We start from the raw sequence: 27188 nt of genomic DNA, 5'->3' as shown, positions 1-27188 counted from the left end.
CAGCCTGGTATGGGGAGTGAAGAAATTCAACCATTACCTACACGGACAAAAATTTACCTTGTTGACTGACCATCAACCCCTCATCTCCATATTCAACCCTAAAAAGGGTGTTCCTATTATGACAGCACAAAGGCTACCACGGAAAAAACCATCACAGTATTAAGGACCATATTTGCCAGGAATGGGCTGCCGGAACAGATCTGTTCTGATAATGGACCGCAATTTGTGTCCGAAGAATTCAGAAAGTTCTTAAAAAAACAATGGGGTTAAGTACTACACGTCCGCCCCATACCATCCCGCCACCAATGGATTGACTGAAAGGTTTGTCCAGACCTTCAAGAAGGCCATAAAGGCCATGGGTAATGAAGACATAAAACTTCAGCACAAGGTGGATAACTTCTTATTCGCATACAGGAATGCAACACATATAGTTACCAACCAAACTCCCGCCATGATGTTCTTCAATAGAAACCTAAGATGCCGGCTGGATTTGGTCAAGCCCAACATCAGAAGGGACGTGGAGAACCGGCAGTTTCAAGGCATGAATGAAAGGCCAACTGGAACCTTCCAGATAGGTCAACAAGTTTTGGCCCGGGACTACCGTACCGAGAAATGACAGCCTGGAACTATCTGCACATGACTAGGACCACTGATGTATACCGTAGACGTCGGAGAAAGCATAATAAGGCGCCATGCTGACCGAATCATAAAGTCATCCGAAAAGGGACAACCTACACCACAACTCTATACGTCTAACGATGAAGTAGAGATACCCATATCTACCTCCGATCCGGTGATACTGGAACCCGATGAACCCGACACTGGCATTCAAGCCGAATCAGCCTTGCCAAAAGAACCTACTACCCCACCAGAAACTATTACACTCCTGAGGCGTTATCCGGACCGAGTCAGGAAGCCTCCTGAGAGACTGACTTATAATTAATTAACTACAGCAATGTGTATATTATTTTTCTTATTTTAAGTAATTATTAATTACATGTTATATGATGTACTGGTTAGCTAAAAGAGGAGGAATTGTAGTGTATGTGCCTTTAAGAACCCCAGGTGTGCTGTAATGCCGGTAATGGCCACTCGGGCTATTTAAGCCTGTATATTGTGTATATCCGTTAGAACCCCCCCCCAGACTTTGCTTAGTAAACACCTATGAACCAACTCCTGTATTCAGTGTCTTTATTAACACACGGACACTACAAAATGCAGTGGTGGACATTTAAGGAGATATTTGATAACTCAACAAAAATATATTCCAGTGAGAAAGAAAGATTTTAAGAGAAGGGAGCACTATCTGTGGCTAACAAAGGAAGTAAAGGATGGTATAAAATTGAAAACGAAGGCATACAGTATTGCCAAGATTGGTGGGAGACCACAGGATTGGGAAATTTTTAAAAACAAGCAAAGGATGACTAATAAAATAATAGAGAGAAAAGATGAATTATGAGAGTAAACTGGCAAGAAATATTAAAACAGAAATTAAGAGCTTCTACAGGTATATAAAAAGGAAGAGAGTAGGTAAAGTAAACGTTGGTCTCTTAGAGGATGAGAATGGGGAGTTAATAATGGGGAACGGGGAAATGGCAGAGACTCTGAACAAATATTTTGTACAGGAAACTTTGTGATATCCGGCACTGACGGGACCGGCGTGTTGCCGATCTATCAAAACTGCCGGACATGCAAAGTTAATGTTGAAACATACAGAGGTTTTCGTCTCCGTATCTGACAACAAACACTGTTGCTTCTAAAGAGTTGGCTGCAGCTGCAAGCGTCTGTAGCTGAAGCTGTTGCTATAGCTACAGACCTTGCAGTGGCTGACTGGGGGGAAAAAAAAGAACGAGATCTAAAAAAAACTTACAGAAAACGGCTCCTGATTTTTGCTGTTAGATCGAGTATTCTGGACATACAACCTCCGGATAAACCAAAGTTTCCTGTATATGTCTTCATGGTAGAAGACACTAACAACATCCCAATAATCGATAATCAAGGGGCCACAGGGAGGGGGGGGGAACTAATGACAATCACTATCACTAAGGAAAAAGTACTTGGTAAAATAATGGGACTAAAAGACAAGTTCCCTGGATGGCCTGCATCCCAGGGTCTTAAAAGAAGTGTCTGCAGAGATAGTGGATGCATTGGTTGCAATATACCAAAATTCCCTGGACTCTGGAGAGGTCCCAGCGGATTGGAAAACCACAAATGTAACACCCCTATTTAAGAAAGGAGGGAGACAGAAAGCAGGAAACTATACATCTGTCATTGGGAAAATGCTGGAGTCCTTCATTAAGGAAGCAGTAGCAGGGCATCTGGAAAATCATAATGCAGTCAAGCAGAATCAGCATGGTTTTATGAAAGGGAAATCATGTTTAACAAATTTGGTGGAGTTCTTTGAGGATGTAACAAGCAGGGTGGATAAGGGTAAGCCAGTGGATGTGGTGTATTTGGATTTCCAGAAGGCATTCAATAAGGTGCCACAGAAAAGGTTACTGCATAAGATAAGAGCTCATGGAGTTGGGGGTAATATATTAGCATGGATAGAGAATTGGCTAACTAACAGAAAGCAGAGAGTTGGGATAAATGGGTCATTTTCTGGTTGGCAAAGGGTAACTAGTGGGGTGGCACAGGGATCAGTGCTGGGGCCTCAACTATTTACAATCTACATTAATGACTTGGATGAAGGGACCGAGTGTAATGTAGCTAAGTTTGCGGATGATACAAAGATGGGTGGGAAAGCAAGTTGTGCAGAGGACTCAAAGAATCTGAAGAGATATAGACAGGCTAAGTGAGTGGGCAAACATTTGGCAGATGGAGTATAATGTGGGAAAGTGTGAGGTTATCCAATTTGGCAGGAAGAATAACAAAGCAAATTATTATTTAAATGGAGAGAGATTACAAAAGGCTACAGTTCAGAGGGACCTGTGGGTCCTTATGCATGAAACACAAAGTTAGCATGCAGTTGCAGCAAGTAATCAAAAAGGCAAATGGAATGTTGGCCTTTATTGCAAGGGGGTTGCAGCAAAAAAGCAGGGAGGTCCTGCTACAACTGTACAGGGTATTGGTGAGACCACACCTTGAGTACTGCATACAGTTTTGGTCTCCTTATTTAAGGAAGGATATACTTGCATTGGAGGCAGTTCAGAGACTATTCACACGGTTGATTCCTGAGATGAGGTGGTTGACTTATGAGGCAAGGTTGAGCAGGTTGGGCCTATACTCATTGGAATTTAGGAGAATGAGAGGTGGAATTTCGAAGAATGGGAGGTGATCTTATTGAAACATGTAAGATATTGAGGGGGCGCGACAAGGTAGATGCAGAGAGGATGTTTCCCTTCGTGGGGACATCGAGAACTCTGGGCATAGTTTCAGAATAAAGGGTCGCCCTTTTAGAACTGAGATGAGGAGGAATTTCTTCTGTCAGAGGATCGTAAATCTGTGGAATTCTCTGCCTCAGAGAGCTGTGGAGGCTGGGTCATTAAATACATTTAAGGTGGAGATAGACAGATTTTTACAAGATAAGGGAGTGAAGGGTTATGGGGAGCGGGCAGGGAAGTTGCTATGAGCCTAAGATCAGCCATGATCTTATTGAATGGCGGAGCAGGCTCGAGGGGCCAAGTGGCCTATTCCTACTCCTATTTCTTATGTCAGAAGATTATGGCCCAAAATTTGCGGTCAAAGGCTTCCCACAGACGGATGCCTCCGACCTGTAAATAATCTACCAATTTGCCTGGTGGCCCGGGATATTCGTAGATTCGTACTCCTGGGCCTCTCCAGATACCCGCGGATAGAGGCCCATGTATCCCAGGGGCACACACAGCTCGCAAGTACCCCCTGGGATCACGTGAGCCGGCCCAACCAATGAAAAAAGGGAATCCCCATTCATATTTATGGGAGTTCCGTACAAATGGAATCCCCATAAGTATAAATGGATGATCACTAAAAAAAAAAAAAAAATTAAAAAACGAACACATGAAATACATTTTTTTTTTTGAACTACATGTTTAAAATTAATTAAAATGCCATTTAGTTAAATATTTAACAGGGCTAAAAATAAACTTACCTTGAAGAGGGTTTTTAAAATATAAATGAGTGATAAAGTTTTATTTTTCTATTTTTTTAACTCATGCTGATAAAAGCAGGCCTTAAGAAATCAGGCGTAAGAATTTCACTGGCATTCAGCGGGCAGAAGTTGGGTAAATAGCGCATCTCTCTGCCCGCGGAGGCCCTTTTCCATGGGATGCGTGCGATTTGTCAAGAGAATTCTTGACATCACAAGTTCCGGGTTTTCATGCATGAGCTTCGCATGCCTAAATCCAGAACTTGTGCGGCCCCTATGGGCACGTACACACCTCGTACGCACCCGTGGGGATCACAGATTACGGGCCAATGTGATCAGAGCTGAATCTGATCCTGTCCTTACTGTATGTCTTTTATCAGGGGCCACTGGATAATAGGAGTAGAAATCCTGGCTGTTTTCCCCCCCCCCCCCCCCCCCCCCCCCCACCATCATAGCCTAGAATGCTGGAGGTTAATTGTAATGGGCCAAAGTAACTTCATCACCAATTAGTATGAAGCAACTTCAGACCATTTTGATATTTGAATTTGTGTCACTGCTTATTGCATGAATGAAAGTTATGAAACATTATTAAAGTAGTGCTAAATTATTAGAAGCTTTATAATATGGCGCTGTATACTACCTGTATTTAAAAGCCTAATACAGGAAAAGTTCTGATATCCGGCACCGACGGGGCCGGCGTGTTGCCGATCTATCAAAAGTGCCGGACATGCAAAGTCAACGTTGAAGCATACGGAGATGAAAATCTCCGTATTTGATAACAAACACTGTTGCTCAGCAACAGCTCGTAAACACTCGGCCCGTACCTTGAAGCGTCTCTGAAGCTGTTGCGAAGCTACAAAGACGCTTTCCAGAGCCTGCCTGTTAACAGAATGCTAGGAGAAGGAAAAAAAACTAACTAAAACGGCTGCTGATTTCTGCCGTTAGAGCAAAGTTTCCGGCCATACAACCTCCGGATAAACCAAAGTTTCCTGTAGTAGTCAATAGTAACACCATAGGTCTTTGGTAACAGCAAATTTAAGTGGATTAAGAGAAAATAAAGTGTGGTTGAAATGAAATCAGAAATGCTGGAAACACACAGGTCTGTTGGCATCTGTGGGGGAAAGAAGTTAAGCTAATGGGCCAGAAATTCGCGGCCAGAAGCGTGAGTACGGTCGGGGTACTCACGCATCTGGCCGTTGGAAATGCCGGCGTTCAGCAGGAACAGCGCATGCGGGGAACGCCGGCATTTCCAGACCCGAGGTCCATTCAAAGCGCGTGCGACTGCACAGGCAGCGCTTGCGCAGTGAACTTTGTGGATTTCAATGATGGATTCAGTGAGGGTAAGTCCTTAGAAGTTACACTTGAAAAAAGCAAGTGTAAAGTTGTTCATTGGCTGCGGAGGAAGATATATTTTATCGTGGAGCTTCTGAAATGCAATATTTTTGTTTGGGAAAGGGAGGGAAGTTATTTTAAGAAATTTTAAGTAAGTTTTAAAGTTTAAATTTTTTTTTTTTTTTTTAAAAGGGTTTTGAGAACGGTAGGTAGAAGGAGCAATTGTGGCTGTGTGAATGGAATGTGAGAATGAGTTATGTATGTATGTCCACATATATTCCTTTACGTATATGTATGTATGTTTTATATTCCTTTACTAATGTGTATGAATGTATGTTTTTAATTATGATTTTCCAATAAGTTACTTTCTCTGAAAGTCATAATTAAATAATACATTCATACACATAAGTAAAGGAATATATACATAACACGCAAAGGAATATATACAGACATACATACTTTCAGAAGCTCCACGATAATAAATATCTTCCTCCGCAGCCTCTGGAGCAACTGTACCCATGCTTTTTTCATGTGTAAGTTGTAATGACTTGACCTCACTGAAAGCATTAATGAAAGCGGCGAATTATACTGCGCACGCGCTGCCTGTGCAGTCGCACGCGTTCTGCCTCTGAACCCCTTCATTCAGAGGACAGGAAATGCCGGTTTTCCCCACATGCACTGTGCATGCTGAAAACCGGCATTTCATCCGGCCAGATGCGTAAGTACCCCGACCGTACTCGCGCATTTGGAAGGGAATTACTGGGCCAACATTTTACATGTCAATAAAATGAAAAATTTAACAATTGCACGACTTGCCCCCTCGCATCTGCGACTGAGGGTCCAAGGAGGTGCATTGCGCAAGAGGTCATCATCGTACGTATCCTCACACTGTTCCCTTTGGGGAACTGTATGAAGTGGTGGAAGGATTTATGGCCGTGATTAACGCTCATTCCGTGACCGTAACCATCTTTGAACCAGCCATTAGGGTGGTTAGTCCTATGGCGGGAGGGTTTTACGGGCTCCCACAACCCATCTGAGGGAGGGGGGGGGGCCACCAACACCCACGGACGCAAGTATCCCGCTGGATGTCCACCCAGAATTTAAAGTTGGAGCTCCGACTCCACTTGCCGGGACTGTCTGGAGTGGGGTTCAAAACCCTACTCCTTCTGGCCCAGCGGCGGGGATGCTTACTGCTACGCAAAAGGCCCACTCCGCACAAAAGGTGACACCCATACGTTTCCTGCGCCTTTTCCCTCCCCGTGACTGGAGCCCTATGCTGCCATTTCACGTTGCTAATCGGATTGGGCCTTTGTCATAGCGGTAGGATCCCCGCCGCTGGGCCAGATCAGGGTAGGGTTTCGAACCCCGCTCCAGACAGTCCCGGCAAGTGAAGTCGGAGCTCCGGCTCTAAATTCTGGGTTGACATCCAGTGGGATATTTGCGTCCGTGGGTGTGGGTGGCCCCCCCTCCTTGTATAGCTTGTGGGAGCCCGTAAAACCCTCCCGCCATAGGACTAACCGCCCTAATGGCTGGTTCAAAGATGGTTACGGTCACGGAATGAGCGTTAATCATGGCCATAAATCCTTCCACCACTTCATACAGTTCCCCAAAGGGAACAGTGTGAAGACACGTATGACGACGACATTGCTAAATAAATAAATGGAATTAAAAAAATTCTTTTAGGGCTTTTAAAAGTCTTTAAATTGCTTTAATTCTCTTTAAAACTACTTCAGATTACTCAAAATAATGTAAACATTTTAAAAAGTTTATAAAAGTTACCAAAATCTTCAAAAAACTTCCAAAAACTTATTTAAACTGCTGCTTTGCATGTAAAAATGCTTAGCAGCTTGACAGAAACATTGGGGGCGTGTCCAGTGAAACTGAGACCTCAAGGGGCGTGTCTCACTTACACTGCACGCTCCTGGCTTCGCACTGGCTGCACTCCTGGGCGGCGTGACGTCATACGCTGCCCGGGATTCTTCTTTTTCAAACACCAAGTCCAGGCGTCCCTGGAGCTGATCGGCAGTAGCGCGGGGTAAGTGCATATACGGGGCTTGCACGCGCGGCAAGCCCCGTTCACCAATTTCTGGCCCAATGTTTTGGGTCATCCCTTTATTAGTTTCAGTGAAGAGTCATGCATAATATCTTAACCTACCTTTCTCTTTCAGATGCTGACCAGCCTGTAATTTAATCTGATCAGGCAATGCTCATAACTATAATGCCATTTTAAAACCTCAATGAAGTTACGGGCATGTAGTTCACTCCCAAGTGCAGAATCTATTGGTCTGTCACATGATTCAGTTATATTCAAGGATTACTTATTTTGTAGAGCAGGTATTGGATAATGCCAAATGTATGCTGTGAAATCTGAAGAAAAGTCATTGCCTGGACAGTCACAATAGGAAATGTGTTAGAAATGTCAGATTGAGTTCTGTATCAGGCTTTATATCTTGGGAGCAACCTTACACAGAAATGCATAATGCTATTCCCTCTGGATCCAGATCGGGCAGAGAGCCAGTCAATATCTGAAGTGGCTGATGTCAGCAGTTTTCGGTGGTATTCGCGATGCAGCATATGCAAACTGACGGGTCTCTGACTAGTGCAGTTAAACGTTGTTATGGAGAATGCCTTGCAAGATCTGAAATTCTTCTTTTGTCTAGATATGTGTGTCAACTGTAAGGTCTTTTCATTCAGCTTCCTTTTCAGATTTTTGGGGCCTGGGAGGGAAAATATATAACCTGTCTTGGACGTGCTTCTAATTCTGCATTTAGGTTGCTGCTTTAATGCATTGCTTGTGTTTGAGCTGTTAAGTGCCTGAACACACAAACCTATACCTCCGCACTCATTCTGTTTTTCTTTGTGCATTGCAGACACATGAGTGGAGCAAAAATGATGACCGACTACTGCAAGCTGTGGAGCATGGTGACACGGAGAAAGTGGCAGCCCTCTTGGGCAAAAAAGGGATCAGTCCCACCAAGCTGGACAGCGAGGGCAAGTCTGCGTAAGTGAAACACATACTAGCCCCCGACTTTAAAAAAAAAAAAAAAAACTGCTTGCAAAAAATAAATTCTGTAATTGTTACCTCGCTTGTTTGTGATGAATTCCTGTTTAAAATGATTCTGTATATTTTTAATTATAATAGTTTTTTATCATGTTATTGCTGCAGTATTGGATCTTAGTACAACTTCTCACGATTTGCTCTCCCCTGATTATTGGAAACCTAAAAGGCAGGAGCTGCTACGTTGATAGTGGAAATGCTGTAAAAAAGAAAAAAAGATTTTTGGTTAGGGCTGAATATTTACTGTAGACAAACATGATGCTTCTATAATTTCTAGTCTCAGATCTCCATTGTAGATTACCTTCAGTACTCGACTTGGAAAAAACCTGCATCAGTGACGCATCCTTTATTATAAATTGTCGCAAACATGTTTTGAAGTTAATGTTTGACTTGAATTTGTTTTTGACTGACATTGATAACTAGCGTGAAATTTAATATGAAGTGTTTAGAAATTAACCTGAATTTTCAGTAATGTTAAAATAAATTGTAGCATTCTGCCGAACAGCAATGTAGGTTTTTAAAATCTTACGAGACATGTTATAAATCTTTATTGATCTTCATATTAGTTGTGATCATCGCAGGAACTTTTGAATTTTAAATCGATCTTGCATGGTTAACGAACAGCTAAACTATATTTTCTGAATAAATTAGCAGTTTTGGATAATGGGCAGCTGCCTGCCCTCACAGGCATTAAAAGGGGCTCCACCCTTGTGGCTGGTACTGTGTAACCTCAATTTGGAAAAGTGTCAAATCAAGTCAGTGCAATATTTGATACTTGCATTTGACCTCCCTTGCAGAAATTACTCTTTTTCTTGAGGCCATCATAACTTTATGGTGGCAAATGTCTTTCTTTAAAATATTCTATGCAATAACTTTTTTTTTTAAGCGGCTGAACAAAATGGTGTGTTTAAAGCTTGCAGGCCCTTTTGAATTGTTACTTCACATTCATGCACTTCTCAGAATCCAAGGGAACATAGCCACTTCTACAGTGCAAAAAAAGCATATTCTTTACAGGAGTTAGGGGCATTATAACTCGCCTAAGTATCCCTGGGCTAGGGAAGGGAAAAAAACAAAGTCCCTCCTCCTAAATATTATCCAGTGATTCTTGCTGGAAAGTGCATATGTATAGACATCTGGAGAGAACAGGATCGGGTTCAGGTCTGAATCGCCCAAATAGCGTGACAACACTCACCACCAAGACTCTTGTATGAAGAATGGCCACTGGGTGAGGTATTGGCTAGCAGGTGGTACCCACTGAACTGTGCCAAGCATCAGGAATGGAGAAAATTGGAGGGGGCAAAATACTCTCCGCTCTGATTTAAATGCTTGGTGACTTAAACTGGCACATCTTGTTCCCATTTGAGAGAACATAATGCTGTTTAGAATCTGGCGTCTTGCATGGCTTAAGATACCGGCTCATTTTTACAAAAAGTGTAGTAACTTGTTAGTCATTTGAAGGGTTAACTAATTGGGTTGCTTTATGCTTATGGAAATCCTTTCTTGACCTTTTCTGTGACATTTTCAATGCATCTTTCCAGTTTCCAGAATCTATAGTCAGCTTGGTGCAGCTCCACCCACATTGCTAACATAGAATTAATGGAAAACTCAAGTATAAATATAAATGGAGTAAAGTTACAATTGCTGTGTAATTCATACTGTAGTGGAATTCCCCAGGGATTTACTCCAAGCTTTCTCCTGACAAATGTGCAGTAATGAAATTGCAAAGCACAATAACAACTTGCTGCATTGGGACCCTTCCGAGAACTCCAAAACCTGGAACTTCATAAAAATGATTTAAGAATTCTTAAAGGGGAAGGAAAATCATGGGGTGGGAGGTGGAGGGGTTATGTTCTATGAAAATATTTAATGTAATCCTACTTGTTTGGGTCTGTCAGCCTGCAGACTGCTGTGTGACATCATGATTGGAAAGATCTTTGTATGTTGATTGCAGTAGACTTGCAAGTTTGGCCAGGAAGTATATTACCAAGTTGGACAGAGCTTTGCCACGAGCTTGCACCTACTAGGAACTGGGATTATGCAGTTTAATTTCATTTCAAGTAGCGCCCTTTTCTATATTCTAATAATCTGGGCAGGATTTGGATTCAGTAACCTGGAAGGAGAATAGTTTCATGTTTTAAATTTCTTCTCCCTTTCCCCTTGTTTTAATTTTCACCAATACTGAGGAACATAGAACAGAAAGGGCAGTAAGATTTTTCTACAGAAATGAAAACCTATAGACATTAAAGAAATATGCCAGAAGGGCTTGAAAATGTGTTTATGTAAGCTATACTTCAGTATCTGCTAATTCCTTAAATTAAGAAAATATTGCCTTGGTTTTAAATCAGTAATGGTTGTCGAGTTTATTGCGAGGTTTGCTTCCATTCCTATACTCATCTTTGAGGTTGAAAGATGATGCAGAAGTACTCGCTGTTGAGTCCATGATCCCTGATTCAATATGGAGCTTAATGCAGATCAAGAAAAGATTTAAAGAAGTGCAAGGCCAACATACTGTTGTAATTAAATTTTATTTCTGATTATTCTTGAAGTTGGGGACTCAGTGGTGAGCACTCCAACGTTACTTTATCATTTTCAATTACTGCAGCATTCCAAAGATTAACATTTTGAGTATAACATGCTGCCCCCCAACGACATCATCTGAAAACACAAGGGGGAATGTTGCGGGGGGTCAGCGGGCGTGATTGGTGGCAGGGCGGGTGGGAAAATGTGTTTTTTTTGACACCCGCCACCACGCGTCTTTCCCAAATGTCGGGTCTGTCAGCGCTGAGCAGACCCGACAAGCAGTGGTGGGGGAGGCAATTCAGGTCATTCTGACCTTGTTAACAGAGCATTAAGAACTATTTTCAGCTCTCCTTCAGAGTTTACCAGGTCACCCACGAGGCCCACGCTGCTCTGGGATCACATCAGGTAAGCAGGGCAGGAGTTGAATGGCCATGGAATCATCTCATTACTTGACAGCTACAAATGTGCTGTCTGTGTGGAGTTTGCCCATTCTCCCCATGTTTGCGTGGGTTTCCTCCGGGTGCTCCGGTTTCCTCCCACAGTCCAAAGATGTGCGGGTTAGGATGATTGGCTATGATAAATTGACCCTTAGTGTTAGGGGGATTAAATACGTGGGGTTACGGGGATAGGGTGGGATATGTCTCGGTGCAGGCTCGATGGGCCGAAATGGCCTCTATCTGCACTGTGGGGTTTCTGTGATTTCTGTGAAAAGCTCCCATCTCACCGCTGTTCACCTTCCAAGCTCAGAAGCTGTTGCTTACTGCATTTGGAAGACAGATTCAGCTTTATGCAGGTTGCAAGTGTTTGGCGCAAACTCTCTATCCAATGTCACCTCATTGGAACAACCTCTCTCACCATTGACAGATTGCTTCTGTCATCTCAAGTTCCCCTCCCATCTATCACATCAGAATGGGTACTGTTAGAGTCTCGCCTTGGTCCTCAGAATCCCACCACGATCAAGCACACCAGCAGCACCAACAACACCAACCTTCTCCACAATCAACTGATGCTGCACAAGGCATCAGCACCTGACCACATTGCTGTCTGGGATGCCAGGATGGCGTCACCATGGCCAGATTTACTTCACTTGACACTGTACACCCTGGCTGCCACATGATGCTCCAGGTTGGCACCATCCACACCAACACCATAAAACATCCCTACAATGTCCAAGCCATTCCTTCCACACTCATCACCATTGTGGGGGGTACCGTTATGTCTCACCATTCACTTTAACTCACTAAGTCACTTCCAAAGGTGCACACAAATCTGTCCAAGAGCGCAAAGTGCTGAAAATAAAGATTTCAATGCTTGACAGCACATTAATAGAAACTTCACATGAACATTGCGTAAAACACCCAAGTGCCTACCCTTGTGTGTTGTTAGTTGGTATGATTGCACTAGGATGAGGGGGGAGTGTGAGGGGTGGCTAGTGAGATGGGAAGTGATAATGTAGATAGAGAGGGATGGGTGGAGGGGCAAGGTAAGTTTGTGAGAGTAAAGATGTGCAGCAGTAGGGTAGGGAAGGCAGAATGATGGGGATGTGATGAGTGGCACAGCAGGATGAGGTTGAGTGTGGGTTTAACTTTTTGTTATCTACTGAGATTTTTGAAAGGTTTGCGCAGCCTGGTCCTCCTGACGACATCCCTGCTTGTGTCCTCCTGTGCAATGTGCAACCAGGCTGCGTTGGTCTCCTGGGGTGGTCTCTTCCACCCATTAGAAGGGAAGAGAACCGCCCTGTGTGCTGAGACTCGCTCTATAAGCATATGGAGGGAGTCATGGGAGAGCCTGGCATAGCCGTGCACCTCTGTGCAGTGCTCGTCAGTGTTTGCAGCACCTCAGTGCTATAGAACACTGACAGCACAAATGTTAAAATTAATTTGCACATGGTCCTTTTAAGGAAACCGGCTGATGACGCATCATCAAATTACGTCATTAGACCCACTTTCTTCAATTGGCCAGCAAATGCACTGGGCGGGCTTAACATGCCCAATCAGGAGAAAATCATTTTGGACAGCGGATTGAGTCAGCAGCGAGGCCGTTGCCTGCCACGGACCCACCGAGGTTGGCAAAACCTAGCCCACAATGTCAGGTTCCACACATACGCTGGTGACACACCGCTCTACCTCGCCACCACCCCTCTCAACCCTTCCACTGTCTGTGATTTGTCACGCTGCTTGTGCGACAGCCAGTAATGGATGAGTGGAAATTCCCACCAATTAAATATTGGGAAGACCGAAGCCGTTGTCTTCAGTCCCCGCCACACACTCCAATCCCAAGCCACCGACTCCATCCCTCTCCCTGGCAACTATCTTGGGGCAGAACCAGATGGTTTGCAACCTTGGTGTCATATTTGACCATGAGATAAGCTTCCGATCACACATCCACTCCAATCACCAAGGCCCCCTACTTCCATATCTGTAACATCGCCCGATTCTGCTCAACTGCTGAAACCCTCATCCTAACCTTTGTTACATCTAGACTTGATTATTCCAATGCTTTCCTGGCCGGCCTCCCATCTCCCACCCGACATAAACTTGAGCTCATCCAAAACTCTGCTATCGGTATCCTAACTCGCACCCATTACCTCTAGGCTTGCTGACCTACATTGTCTCCCGGTCTGGCAATGCCTCCATTTTAAAATTCTCATTCTTGTTTTCAAATCCCTCCATGGCCTTGCCCCCTCCCTATCTCTAACCTCCGCCAGCCCTCCAATCCTCCAATTCTGGCCTCTTGCACATCCCTGATTTTAATCACCATTGGTGGCCATGCCCTCAGCTGCCTAGGCCCTAAGCTCTGGAATTCCCTCCCTAAACCTCTCCGCCTCTCTCTCATCCTTTAAGATGGTCCTTAACACCTACCTCCATCTGTCCTAATATCTCCTTATGTGGCTCGGTGTCAAATATTGTTTGGTAACGCTCCTGTGAAATGCCTTGGGATGTTAAAGGCACTATGTAAATGCAAGTTGTTTTGGTTATAATTACTGAAATTTTATATATATTTAACACACAACATTGGACCTATAAATTTAAAGACTAAATTAATAATTGCAGATAATTTTAAAAAGCTAATTTTTTAGCTGAACCGCAGCAATAGAGCTTTTTGTAAGCCTTTCCTGGAGTATTTAACAAAAGTTGCAGAACTTTATCTTGGAGGTTTTGTCTGCGGTTGGTGAGTTTCAAGGGATTAAGTTGGGTAGATTCTATGATGAAGTACATTGTATATGGTCCATGGAGGGAGCTCGTTTCATAAACCGAGTGATTTTCTTAAGACTGTGATCTTAGATTTGCATGTGCAATCAAATTTCTGTCAAAGTATATTGCTATTTTGAATCCTTGAAGGAGTTTTTCCTTTGGTTGTTGAAGTAAAGAAATAAAAACTTGAATTTATATCGTGCCTTTCACGACCTCGGGCTGTCGCAAAACGTTTTACAGTCAATGAAGTACTTTTTTGAAGTGTGGTCACTGTTGTAGTGTAGGAAACGTGTCAGCCAATTTGCGCACAGCAAGGTCCTACAAACAGCAATGTGATAATGACCAGTTAATCTGATTTTAGGTATTGGTTGAGGGCTAAATATTGGCCATGGAGAACTTCCCTGCTCTTCTTCAAAATAATGTATGTAGATCTTTTACAGGCTCGAGGGGCCGAATGGCCTACTCCTGCTCCTATCTTCTATGTTTTCTATGTTTCTATGTAGACAAAGGGGAACTGGTAGCTGTGGTGTATCTGGATTTCAGAAGGCCTTCGATAAGGTCCCACACAAGAGGTTGGTGATCAAAATGAGGGCACATGGAATTGGGGGTAATATACTAGCATAGATTGAGAATTGGTTAACGGACAGAAAACAAAGAGTAGGGATAAACGGGTCTTTTTCAGGATGGCAGGCTGTGACTAGTGGGGTACCACAAGGATCGGTGCTTCGGCCCCAGCTATTCACAATCAATATCAATGATTTGGATGAGGGGACTAAATGTTAAATTTCCAAATTTGCTGATGATACAAAGCTAGGTGGCAGTGTCAGTTGCGAAGAGGATGTGAAGAGGCTTCAAGGGGATCTCGACAGGCTGTGAGTGGGCGAGAACATGGCAGATGGAATATAATGTGGATAAATGTGAAGTTATCCACTTTGGTAGAAAAACAAAGGCAGAGTATTTCCTAAATGGGGAAAGATTGGGGAATGCAGATGCTCAAAGAGACCTGGGTGTTCTTGTACATGAGTCACTGAAAGTGAATGTGCAGGTGCAGCAAGCCATTAGAAAGGCAAATGGTATGCTGGCCTTCATTACAAGAGGATTTGAGTACAGGAGTAAAGAAGTCTTACTCCAATTATATAGGATCTTGGTGAGACCACATCTGGAGTACTGTGTACAATTTTGTTCTCCTTACCTAAGGAAGGATATACTTGCCATAGAGGGAGTGCAGCGAAGGTTCACGAGATTGATTCCTGGGATGTCGGGACTATCGTATGAGAAGAGATTGAGTAAACTAGGCCTGTATTCTCTTGAATTCAGAAGAATGAGAGGGGATCTCATTGAAGCATGCAAAATTATTACAGGGCTTGATAGGATGGATGCTGGGAGAATGTTTCCCTTAGCTGGGGAGTCTAGAACCAGGGGCCACAGCCTCAGGATAAAGGGTAGGCCATTCAGGACTGAGATGAGAAGAAATTTCTTCACACACGGTGGTGAATCATTGGAATTATCTACCCCAGAGGGCTGTGGAGGCTCAGTCATTGGGTATATTCAAAACAGAAGTCGATAGATTTCTGACTAGTAAGGGCATCAAGGGATATGGCGATAGGGCCGGTGAATGGAGTTGAGGCAGAAGATCAGCCATGATCTCGTTGAATGGTGGAGCAGGCTCGAAGGGCCGAATGGCCTACTCCTCCTCCTATTTCTTATGTTCTTATCTACCTGTGGGGGCAGACAGGGCCTCAGTTTAACATTTCATTATAAAAGATGGCACCTCCGACAGTGCAACACTCCCTTAGTACTACACTGGAGTGTCAGGCTAGACTTTGCTCAAGTCCCCAGAACACAGTCAACCTTGTGAGTCAGGCGAGAGTCCTACCACTGAGCCACGGCTGGACTATTATGAAGGCTACATAGTTGTCATCTTTTATTTGCTTTGAAGAAGTGTGTATTGGAATTTAATGTTGCAATTGTAACCAACAAGTACACCTTAGAAAAATAGAGAATAGAAACATGTATTTTTTTTAAATGACAAGCTACACAATACTAACCAACTGCACCAGTGTTTCTATTTTCATGTAGATAGGGTGAGTGGATTGCAGCTACATGCTGTGGCATAGGAGGGGACTCTGTTTTCAAGCAGTGTGCAGTATCACCCTGGTGTTCTGCCTGGACTCTAATGGATGGGTTAGAGGATTATCTTTAATAAATATAATTTTTTATTAAAGATTGAAAGCTAGGCTCTTAAATTATGGCTCATTTAAAATTGTTATTTTTATGCTAAGCTTTTCACTTTTAGACTGTGTAGTTATAAATTTCTTTGTAAATGTTTATACAAGTCACATGGATGAGTGATCTAAATGTCTGCCCATACTTGCATTGTACAGTATGATTTATTATTTAAACATATGACTTAAGCAAGTAATTTGTGATTGCCCAATGTATATTTCTTGTGTGCAAGCATTCCTTTTACTTATATTTTAGTTGTGATACCACATTATTGATTATTGGAATGCACATTTTCATGTGTTGTAATTGAGCGCTATTAACTTGCGTAGCTATATACTGTTTATCAATATTCATAATAAAAACTATAATTGACTTCTCTGTATTGTTGGAAGAAAAAGTTTGGGGTGGGGGGGGAAGAAGGAGACTTGTTTCCCATATTTTCTTCACTGATTAGTTACATTACGGAAATGATCGATCTTATTTTTATAATTATATATACCTGAAATCTGCTATTCCCTCTTTATTTACTCCCAGCCATTGCTCTGTTGCCTTTATTGAAATATTTAGCCCCTTTGTGTGCTGAAAACTTCAATTTACAAAATGACATAAATATTTTTAAAAATACACTTTAGGAAAACTCATCTTCTGATAAGGAGAGAGAGGTTAAGGGAGGATGGGAGGGCTCCATGTTGGAATCACTCCAGTCAGGTTTCCATCCCTGCCACACCAACCTACTCCAGCACTTTCCCTCCGTTATCCAGCTCAGTGGAATTTCCCCGCTTGGTTCCACATAGCTATTAGATCAAACCTGGAGCATTTCATGCAATGGTTTGTTTTCTCTCACCGTTGCCTCCAGAGTCCTCCAAGGATCTATCCTTGGCTTCCTGATCTACATGTTGCCCATTGCGACATCATTCACATACAGGAAGACAGCTGACGAAACCTAGCTCTACCTCTCCACCACTTCTCACGACCCATTCACTATTGTTGGACTGCTTACCTGAGATCCAGTCTTGGATGAGCCGCAATTATCTCCAGTTAAACATTGGGAAGACTGAAGTCATTGCCCTCATCCCCTTCCACAAGCTCCATACCCTCGCCACTGATTCCATCCCCCTCTGTGGCCATTGTCTCAGGTTGAACCATGACATGTGATAAGTGTAGAATGCTTGAGACGAAAGGTGACTTTGGACCTATGGTTCCCAACGTTCTCCTCCAAGGTTTTCCATGCATTGGGTCTGGGTCTGTTGCAGACTAATTGATAGATCTTGATTTGCTATGATTAGTCAACAACTCCATTATCATTGTATCATGCGACTATCAGGATGGTAGAAGGTGAACTAGATGGGCCATGGTTAGACTGTTCACAACCGTGGCATCCTATTTGATCCTGAGCTGATCTTCCAAACCATATTCTCTCCAGCGCAAAGACTGCCTATTCTAACCCCGTAACGTTGCTTGCCTCTGCCCTGTCTCATTCCATTTACCACTGAAATCCTCATCCATGCTTTTGTCACCTCAAGACTCAACTATTCCAATGCTCCCCTGGCCAACCTCTCTTTCTCCACCTTTCATAAGCTCATTTCATTCAAAATGCTGCCGCCCATATCTTATCCTGTACCAAATTCCGTTCACCCATCATTCCCATCCTTGCTGACATACAATGGCTCCTAGTCTCCCCATGCCTCAAATTTAAAATACTCATCCTTGTGTTTAAGTCTTTCACGGCCTTGCCCCTGCTTATCTCTGCATCCTCCTCCAGCCATACAACTACCTTCCATCCTGAACTCTCCGTCACTCTGACTCTGGCCTTTTGTGCATCCCCACCTCCCTTTGCCTCACCATTGGCGTCTGTGCCATCAGGTGTCTGGACACCACGCTCTGGAATTCCACGCTCAACCCCTCTGCCTCTCCACCTCCCTCTGCTCCTTTAAAATTCTCCTTTAAAACCCACCTGTTTGACCAAGATTTGGGTCACCCCTCCTAATAACTCCTTTTTTGTCTCGGCGTCCATGTTTGTCTGAGTATGCTTCTGTGAAGTACCTCGGAATGTTTTTCGATGACAAAGGTGCTATGTTAAGCAGTTGTTGTAAATCATGGTACATTTTATATGCTACCCACCGACAACAACTTGCATTTATATAGCACCTTTAACGTAGTGAAATGCCCCAAGGCGCTTCACGGGAGCTTTATCAAACAAAGTTTGACACCGAGCCACATATTCGGACAGGGAAAGAGGTAGGTTTTAACGAGCATCTTAAAGGAGGAGAGAGAGGTAGAGAGTACGAGAGGTTCAGGGAGGGAATTCCAGAGATTACGACCTAGGCAAGGCTAGTTGGGATGCAGGAGAAGCCAGAATTGGAGGAGCGCAGAGATCTCCGAGGGTAATAGGGCTGGAGGATGTTACAAGAGATAGAGAGGAGCAAGGCCATGAAAACAAGGATGAGAATTTTAAAATTGAGGCGTTTCTGGACGGGGAGGCAACATGGGTCTGCAAGCACAGGGGCGACGGGTGAACAGGACTTGTTGCGAGCTAGGATACGGGCAGCAGAGTTTTGGATGAGCTCAAGTTTATGGAGGGTGGAAGATGGAAGGCCAGCCAGGAGAGCAATGGAATAGTCCAGTCTAGAGAGAGCATAGGCATGGATGAGGGTTTGAGCAGCAGATGAGCTGAGGCAGGGGAGGAGATGACGGATGTTAGAGGTGGAAGTGGACGTTCTTGGTGATGGTGCAGATATGGGGGTCGGAAGCTCATCTCCGGGGTCAAATAGGATGCCAGGGTTGCAAACTGTCTGGTTCAGCTTCAGATCATGGTACTCCAATAAGGTAACTCATTGCGGCTACTTGCCGCCCTGAGGCGACAAGAGTTAACCTGTCTCTCTTTGCTACTCTTCCCTAGGAAAAATGACTAGACATGGAAATTGGACCCGTTTGCTCCAGTGACCTGTCGATCTTTTATGTACAGACTCCTGACTGACTGGAAAACTGGCTGAAAATTGGTTCTAACGGCCAATCAGAAACTGAATTTAGAAATTTTTATTTGTTTCATAATGGTTGGAGAAGGCACAAAATAACTGACAAGTTTAGATTTTAAAGTAAAATAACATAAAATTAAAGTTAGATCAGAAAGTGCAGAAAAAAGACTGAAGAGTACAGCGAGGAAGTTCAGGGTGATCAGCAGAGCTTGAAACTTGTTAAGTCTATTGATAGTTTTGCTTTAGTATAACAATGAAGCTACTCCTGACATTTCAATAGCATTTCTGTAATGACCAATTTATCTGCACCATGTGGAATTTCAGAAAAAATGTCCAGCCCAAGAAGTACAGAATTCCTTGGAGCTGCCAGCAATCTAAGTACTCGAGGTTAATCTTTAATGAACGTTAATGCTGTAATCATTTTCTCACCACGCGGACTGTGTAACTCCAAGGTCGATGCATGCTAAACTGAGATGCAGATAATATCAGCATCTGATTAATGGCTGTTTAAGGTTAAGGTTGCAGTTTGAGGGAGTTTTCTTTTTGTTTGTTCATGGGATGTGGGCGTCGCTGGCAAGGCCAGCATTTATTGCCCATCCCTAATTGCCATTGCGAAGGTGGTGGTGAGCCGCCTTGAACCGCTGCAGTCCAGGTGGTGAAGGTACTCCCACAGTGTCGTTCGGGAGGGAGTTCCAGGATTCTGACCCAATGGCGATATATTTCCAAGTCAGGATGGTGTGTGATTTGGAGGTGATGGTGAGTCCATGTGCCTGCTGCCCTTTTCCTTCTAGATAGTAGAGGTCGCAGGTTTGAGAGGCGCTGTCAAAGAAGCCTTGGCGTGTTGATGCAGTGCATCTTGTCGATGGTACACACTGCAGCCACGGTGCGTAGGTGGTGGAGGAAGTGAATCTTTAAGGTGGTGGATGGGGTGCCAGTAAAGCGGGCTGCTTTGTCCTGGATGGTGTCGAGCTTCTTGAGTGTTGTTGGAGCTGCACTCATCCAGGCACGTGGAGAGAAATCCATCACACTTCTGACTTGTGCCTTGTAGTTGCTGGAAAGGCTTTGGGAAGTTAGAAGTTGAGACACTTGCCGCAAGATACCCAGCCTCCGATCTGCTCTTGTAGCCAGAGTATTTATGTGGCTGGTCCAGTTAAATTTCTGGTCAATGGTGACCCCAGGATGTTGATGGTGGAGATTAGGTGATAGTAATGCCGTTGAATTCAAGTGGCGGTGGTTAGTCTCTCTCTTGTTCGAGATATTCATAGCCTGGCACCTGTGTGACGCGAATCCTGTGTGGCGTGAATGTTACTTGCCACTTATCAGCCCAAGCCAGAATGTCGTCCAGGTCTTGCTGCATGTGGACACGGACTGCTTCATTATCTAAGGAGTTGCGAATGGAACTGAATACTGTGCAATCATCAGCGAACATCCCCACTTCAGACCTTATGATGTTTGGGCTTAGTGCACTTCTCTGAGGAACTCCTGCAGTGAGTTAGGTAGTTGATATCTGTACATCAGAATTGCATCAGGCTGGGGGAGGTGAGTACAATGTTTAGGATAAGTGTGAGGGCTTGCTTGAAAAGTGCAATTGGGAGGTTATTTTGATTATTGTTGGTGTTCGGAGGTTGTTTAGTTATTGTAGATTTTAAAAAAGATATATTTTTGAAGTAACCATATGATTTATTGATACCAAATACAGTAAAGGTGTCTAAGCAGTGATCTTGTAGAGGTATATGATGGTAAGCATATCAAAAAGGTATATCTGGAAAATTAATTCAAACTAAATTGCAAGAGAAGAACAGGAGGCCACAGGTTTAAACTAGTTTTAAAAAAAAAAAAAAAAAAAAAAATTTAGGACTGATACCACAAATGTGAACAATACACGAGATGGACTTTTGGATAGAGTAGTGGCGCTTTGGAATATCCAAGAATCAGGGATGGTTCTTGGATGATTCCAAAGTGCCACTACTCTATGTAGTAGAGTACAATGGGAAGATTTTAGGGTCCTTCAGGATGTATTGACTAAAATGGACCAAATGGCCTTTCTCGGCCATAATTAATTTGATTGTGACTGTCGATTTGTGATTGTTGGAAATCTAAATAAAATTAGGCTTTTGTTCTGCAACTAAATCGCAAGCATACATTCTCTGATTTAATATAAGTAGTTTAATTTGTAGGATTAAGAGAAACTAATTTGCCTATTTTAGCCTTGCCTACCTTTGTCTCTCTTCCTTCCTTCCCTTTTGTTTTCTTCTCCCCTTATCCTTTTGTGTTCTCACCTGCTTGATTTTCCAAGGTTTTATCTTTTTTAACACTTCTAGTACCTTTCTTTCATTGCTTAATGCTTTCCTTTCATGAAGCTGCTGTATGTTCCTTTTATCTAATTTTAAGGCCACAGTCAGCAAAACAACATTAACAGTCCTGAAGTCAACTGGAAATTGCTTCACATACAAATAAAGAATCAGTGCTCCCAATGCGATTGGCCTTTCACAAGCTTGTTTTTCATCTCGTCTTTATTTCATCCGCTGGTGCCTTTCCTTTGATATTCCTGTGTCGGTCTTTCACGTGTGTCTCTGTCCCTCCTTTTATGTTTTCTTTCATGTTTCTAGACTGGGCACTCTTTTGAATTTCTGAACTTTTCTATTTCTGCTTCCAGAACCATTTGCGACAATCCAAATTACATTTTAATGACAAAAATGAGTTCTATTCCCAATCATCATTGACTTTGATTTTGCTGTTTTTAGTCAAAAATCAAACAAGCTTCTTTTATGATGCAACCAACATCGTCTCTGCAATCCAATTTGAGAAGTGTGGAAAATCAAGCTAACATCCTTTGAAAATATAAATTGTGGTAACATAGAACACACTAAACCAGCTGCATTACTTTTAAGGACTGTAAAATGTCTTTGATGTTCTATTGGCAGGCAGACGTTGCCTAAACTGATGCTTTCTAGGTTTACTAAGTTTCCACTGATGTAATCCATTAAAACTACAAAAGACCTGGTAAAATGATATTTTTTTAAATGAAAGCTCAATGTAAATAACCCACATTATAATTACAGTATTGTAGGTTTTGTAACGTAAAAGCTGTAACATTTGCATAAGAGGAACCTGGCAATATGAGACAAGTGTGTGCAATACGCAAAAAAAAAAAGCAATTTTTTGATCAGAATGGCCAGTTCAGACAAGTAGTCAGATCTCAGCCCCATATGTTTGTATTCTGGAAACTAGCACTGTTCACAACCAGCAGACAGGAGCAACAAAGTCATGTAAGCTCTGTATTGGAACTACATGATTTGCTTCAACTTTTTTTTCTCTCCTTTGGGGAATGGGGCAGATGAGTGGAGAGATACTTGTCTGGTGTGTCTTCCTCTGAGAGCAACAGCCGACCAGGTGTGAATCTAATTACCCAACAGTTTTTCCAAGACTCGCTCATGCAAATTGTAGTTGATATTGTGTATTTGAATTTTCTGCAAGTTTTTGGTCAGGGTAAAGTTAAAGAGCCATGGAATAGGAAGTAAAGTATGACGCTGCATTGAAAATTGCTTAGTAACAGAAAAGCAGAGTGCAATGTAAATTAGATTATGTGCAGGGCACCTCCAATGTTTTGGGACCCTTGCTTTTTTTAAAAATATATTGCTAATTTAGATGATGGTGTAGTAAGCAAAATCTCCACGTTTTCTTTCTGCCAAAATAGGATAAGAGCAAATAATAAAGAGCAATGTAACCAGATTCAGAAAGAGGTGGGTCTTTTTAGGTAAATGGGCCAATAGGTGACCGATGAAAGTCTTTCTGGATACAAGTAAAATAATTAGCATGGTAGCCAGGAACCATGAGGAAGGGAGCATTAAACCGGACAGTAGTACTACATGCTGATGACCAAAAAATATTGTGATCGTAGTGGATAAATCTGTAATATTGTAGGAATTAACGAATTCCAACCAATAACGGAGATCGACACAAGAGAACAACTAAACAGGTCTTTAATCAACGGAGATGCCAAAATGACTGCCTGGGCAGCCCTGTGGTTTGCGACGTGACGTCATCGCATTTGCCCGCGTTTTCCCGCGCTCCTAAAGGGGCCACACCCCGTACATGCAAACTTGATATACAAAACACAGTAATGCCTAACACAATGGTACAGGTTTAGGCTGGTGTTAGAACATCGTTAGAGAATTATATACAGTTAGCCAGAGTCATTCAGTGGTTCTGCCACATGCGCCCCCCCCCCACCAGAATTCGCTTTAACGGACAAAGTCAAACGGCGAGGGGGTCTGACGAGCCTGTCAGAACGACTCCTGTACTCTCAAGGCGGAGGCTGCTGGTCAGCTGGCGGGCGGTCGCACTCGGTCTGCCAATGGGTGGCCGACCCCGTCTCGGCGGTTGTGCTGTCTCGACGATGCGGTCAAGGTCTAAATGTGCTGGCTTTAAGCGGTCGATCGAACTGTGGTCCGGTTTACCACCGACATCTACCGTGAAGGTTTTGTCCCCTGCTTCCAACACGCGGAAGGGACCGGTATATGGGGCCTTGAGCGGATCCCTATGTGCGTCATGGCGAATAAAAACGTATTCAGCCTTGTGAAGCTCCGTGGGAACGTGTGGCCTCTGCAGCCCGTGGTGCGAAGTGGGCACCGGTGCGAAACATCTGGTCGCCTCTTGGTGACTAGCAAGCTGGGCAGACATGGACCATGGCTCCGTCTATGTTGGTAGGAAGTCCCCTGGGACTCGCAGCGGCTGACCATACACAAGCTCCGCTGATGAAGAGTGAAGGTCTTCTTTGGGGGCCGTGCGAAGGCTCAACAGGACCCACGGTAGCTTGTCTGCCCATCCAGCGTCCTGGAGGCTGGCCCTCAGGGCGGCTTTCATTGACCGGTGGAAGCATTCGCAGAGGCCATTTGCCTGTGGGTGGTAGGCTGTGGTGCGGTGTAATTTGACACCGAGTCCTTGGGCCACTGCATTCCTGAGTTCGGAGGAAAACTGCGGTCCCCTGTCTGACGCAATATCTGCGGGCACTCCGAAACGTGCGATCCAGGAGGAAATGAACGCCCTGGCCACGTCCGCCGAAGTAGTGGATGACCGGGGGACCGCCTCCGGCCACCTGGTGGTGCAGTCAACCATGGTCAGGATGTGTGAAAAACCATGGGAGGGTGGGAGTGGTCCTACCAGGTCCACGTTGACATGGTCAAAACGTCGCTCCGGAACTGTCAAGGTGGCCAACGGAGCTTTGATGTGGCGCTGTACCTTGGCCTTTTGGCAGACCACGCAGGCGTTGGCCCAGTCGCGGACATCTTTATGCATGCCATGCCATACAAATTTCGCTGACATCAGTTTCTGAGAGGCCTTCATTCCTGGGTGTGACAACTCATGTATGGCGTCGAACACTTTGCGGCGCCAGACGACCAGCACGATAGGGCGAGGATCCTGTACGGAGACGTCACACAACAGCGTGGTACCTGCCAAATGGAACTTGACGTCGGCCAACTGGAGGCCAGTGATGGCCGTTCTGTAAGCTTGGACTTCCAGGTCTGAGGCTTGGTCCGCTGCCATGAGGGCATCGTCGATGCCCAAATGAACCGTATTGACGATCATGCGGGAGAGGCAGTCTGCTACCAGGTTGTCCTTACCGGCCACGTGCTGTATATCCGTGGTGAATTCGGATATGTAGGTCAGTTGACGCTGCCGTCAGGCTGACCACGGTTCGGCGGTCTTGGCCATTGCAAAGGTTAGCAGCTTATGGTCCACAAAGGCGGTGAAAGGACGTCCTTCCAGTAGGAACCGAAAATGGCGGATGGCCAGAAAAAGAGCGAGCAACTCCCGGTCGAACGTGCTGTATGCTTTCTCATTCTGCCATAGTTGACGGCTGAAGAATGCCAACGGTTGCCACGTCCCATTCACCCACTGCTGTTGCACGGCACTGACTGCGTAGTCCGATGCGTCGGTGGTGAGGGCGATGGTGGCTCCTGGCAGCGGGTGCGCCAGCATAGTCGCGTTGGCTAAGGCGCTATTGGTGTCGGCGAATGCTCGGGCCATGTCATCCGTCCAGTCTACCGGGTTCTTGCCAGTCTTGCCCTTGAGGGCCTCGTACAGGGGCTGCATGAGTAGTGCCACGTTAGGCACGAAACGGTGGTAAAAGTTTACCATGCCTAGGAATTCCTGCAGGGCCTTTACGTTCTGCGGGCGTGGAAAAGATGCCACCGCCTCTACTTTCGAAGGTAAAGGAACCGCTCCCTCCGAGGTGATGCGATGTCCCAGGAAGTCAATTTGGTGCAGGCCGGGTTGATAATCAGGCCGTGTTGGCTGAGGCTTCGAAAAAGGGTACGTAGGTGACAGGTATGTTCTTCCTTAGTAGGACTGGCAATTAGAATATCATCCAGGTAGACGAAGAGGAACTTGAGGCCTCGCACACTGAGTCCATCAGGCGTTGGAAAGCCTGGGCGGCGTTCTTTAACCCAAACGGCATTCGTAAAAACTTGAAGTGGCCGAATGGGGTGATGACTGCGGTCTTGTGGATGAACTGGGACCTGGTGGTAGCCCCGGACGAGGTCGACTTTTGAGAACACTGTGTTCCCTGCCAAATGGGCAGAGAAATCCTGGATGTGGGGGATCGGGTACCGATCAGGAGTGGTGGCGTCGATAGTCGCCGCATGGCCGCCATCTGCCACCAGGCTTCGGGACGATATGGAGGGGTGAAGACCAGGGACTATTCGACCGGCGAATAATCCCTAACCGTTCCATGGTAGCGAACTCCGCCTTTGCAACCGCCAGGTTCCAGGCGCCGGGCCCGCGCGTAGACTGGGGGGCTGTTGGTGGCGATGTGGTGTTCCACACCATGTTTCGTGGCTGTGGAGGAGAACATGGGTCTTGTCAGGTCGGGGAATTCGCCGAGCAGGCGAGCGAACTCATCAGGAGTCGGGAACGCACAGGAGACGGTGCATGACGTAGTGTTATTGCGGTAACACGGAAGAGAATTAAAAGTTGCTGCGTTGATCAGCCGCCGGTTCTTAACGTCGACCAGGAGGCTGTTGGCGCACAGGAAATCCGTGCCGAGGAGGGGCTGGGAAACTCTGGCCGTAACAAACTCCCAGTGAAAACGTTGCCCCCCCCGAGGCACACCTCCACTCGCCGTCTGCCGAAGGTCCGAATTGTTCCGCCATTGGCCGCTTCAAGGGTGGGGCCGTGATTCCCTGTCTGCACATCGAGGGCGGACGCGGGTAAAATGCTGCACTGCGCCCCGGTGTCGCACAGAAAACGACGACCGGAGAGAGTATCAGTGATGAACAGCAATTTTCCCGTGTTGCCGATCACCATCGTGGCTGCGGGGTGCCCGTTAGACCCGTTCCTCGGTGGTCGCAGTGTCAGTTGTTTGTTTTTTTGGGGAAAACTGCAGGGAGGGCGGCAATGCTTCGCCTTCGCGCCGAACTGCGCGTGGTAGAAACACAGCCCAGCAGGCTGACGAGCTGCGTCTGTGGGGGATGGGTGCCTCGTGGCGGCGCAGTACTGCCGAGTTACAGCAAAAATTTTGTCAGCCTCCGCAGCGAGTGTTGCGCAGTCTTCAATTTCACATCTGGCCAGGGCAGCTTGTACCTGTTCAGGCAGTTGGCTGAGGAAAATCTCGCGGAATAGGAAACATTCCCGTTCTGAGCCCAGGAGTGTGAGCATTTGGCTCATCAACTCTGAAGGCTTGGAGTCCCCGAGCCCGGGCATAGCGAGTAATCGACGGGCGCGCTCCAATTTTGTGAGCCCGAAAACCTGCAGTAACCTCGCTTTGAGGGTTTCATACTTGCGCTCCGTTGGGGGGTTTTCGAGGAGGCTGACGA

At 44.9% G+C, this 27188-nt stretch overlaps 1 protein-coding gene across 1 annotated transcript in view; it reads left to right on the top strand.

The window, feature by feature from the left end:
* Positions 1-27188, top strand: part of rai14 (retinoic acid induced 14) — a 227263-nt gene that overhangs the window by 14638 nt on the left and 185437 nt on the right. The window contains exon 2 of the mRNA XM_085966328.1: positions 8269-8399. Coding sequence (XP_085822454.1) covers positions 8269-8399 — 131 coding nt within the window. The remainder of the gene's footprint in view (positions 1-8268; positions 8400-27188) is intronic.

This window comes from Somniosus microcephalus, chromosome 2, assembly GCF_052327205.1.
Source record: "Somniosus microcephalus isolate GS21.2 chromosome 2, FLI_Smic_1.0, whole genome shotgun sequence".
NCBI lineage: Eukaryota > Metazoa > Chordata > Chondrichthyes > Squaliformes > Somniosidae > Somniosus > Somniosus microcephalus.
This window is presented reverse-complemented; position numbering and strand designations above follow the sequence as displayed.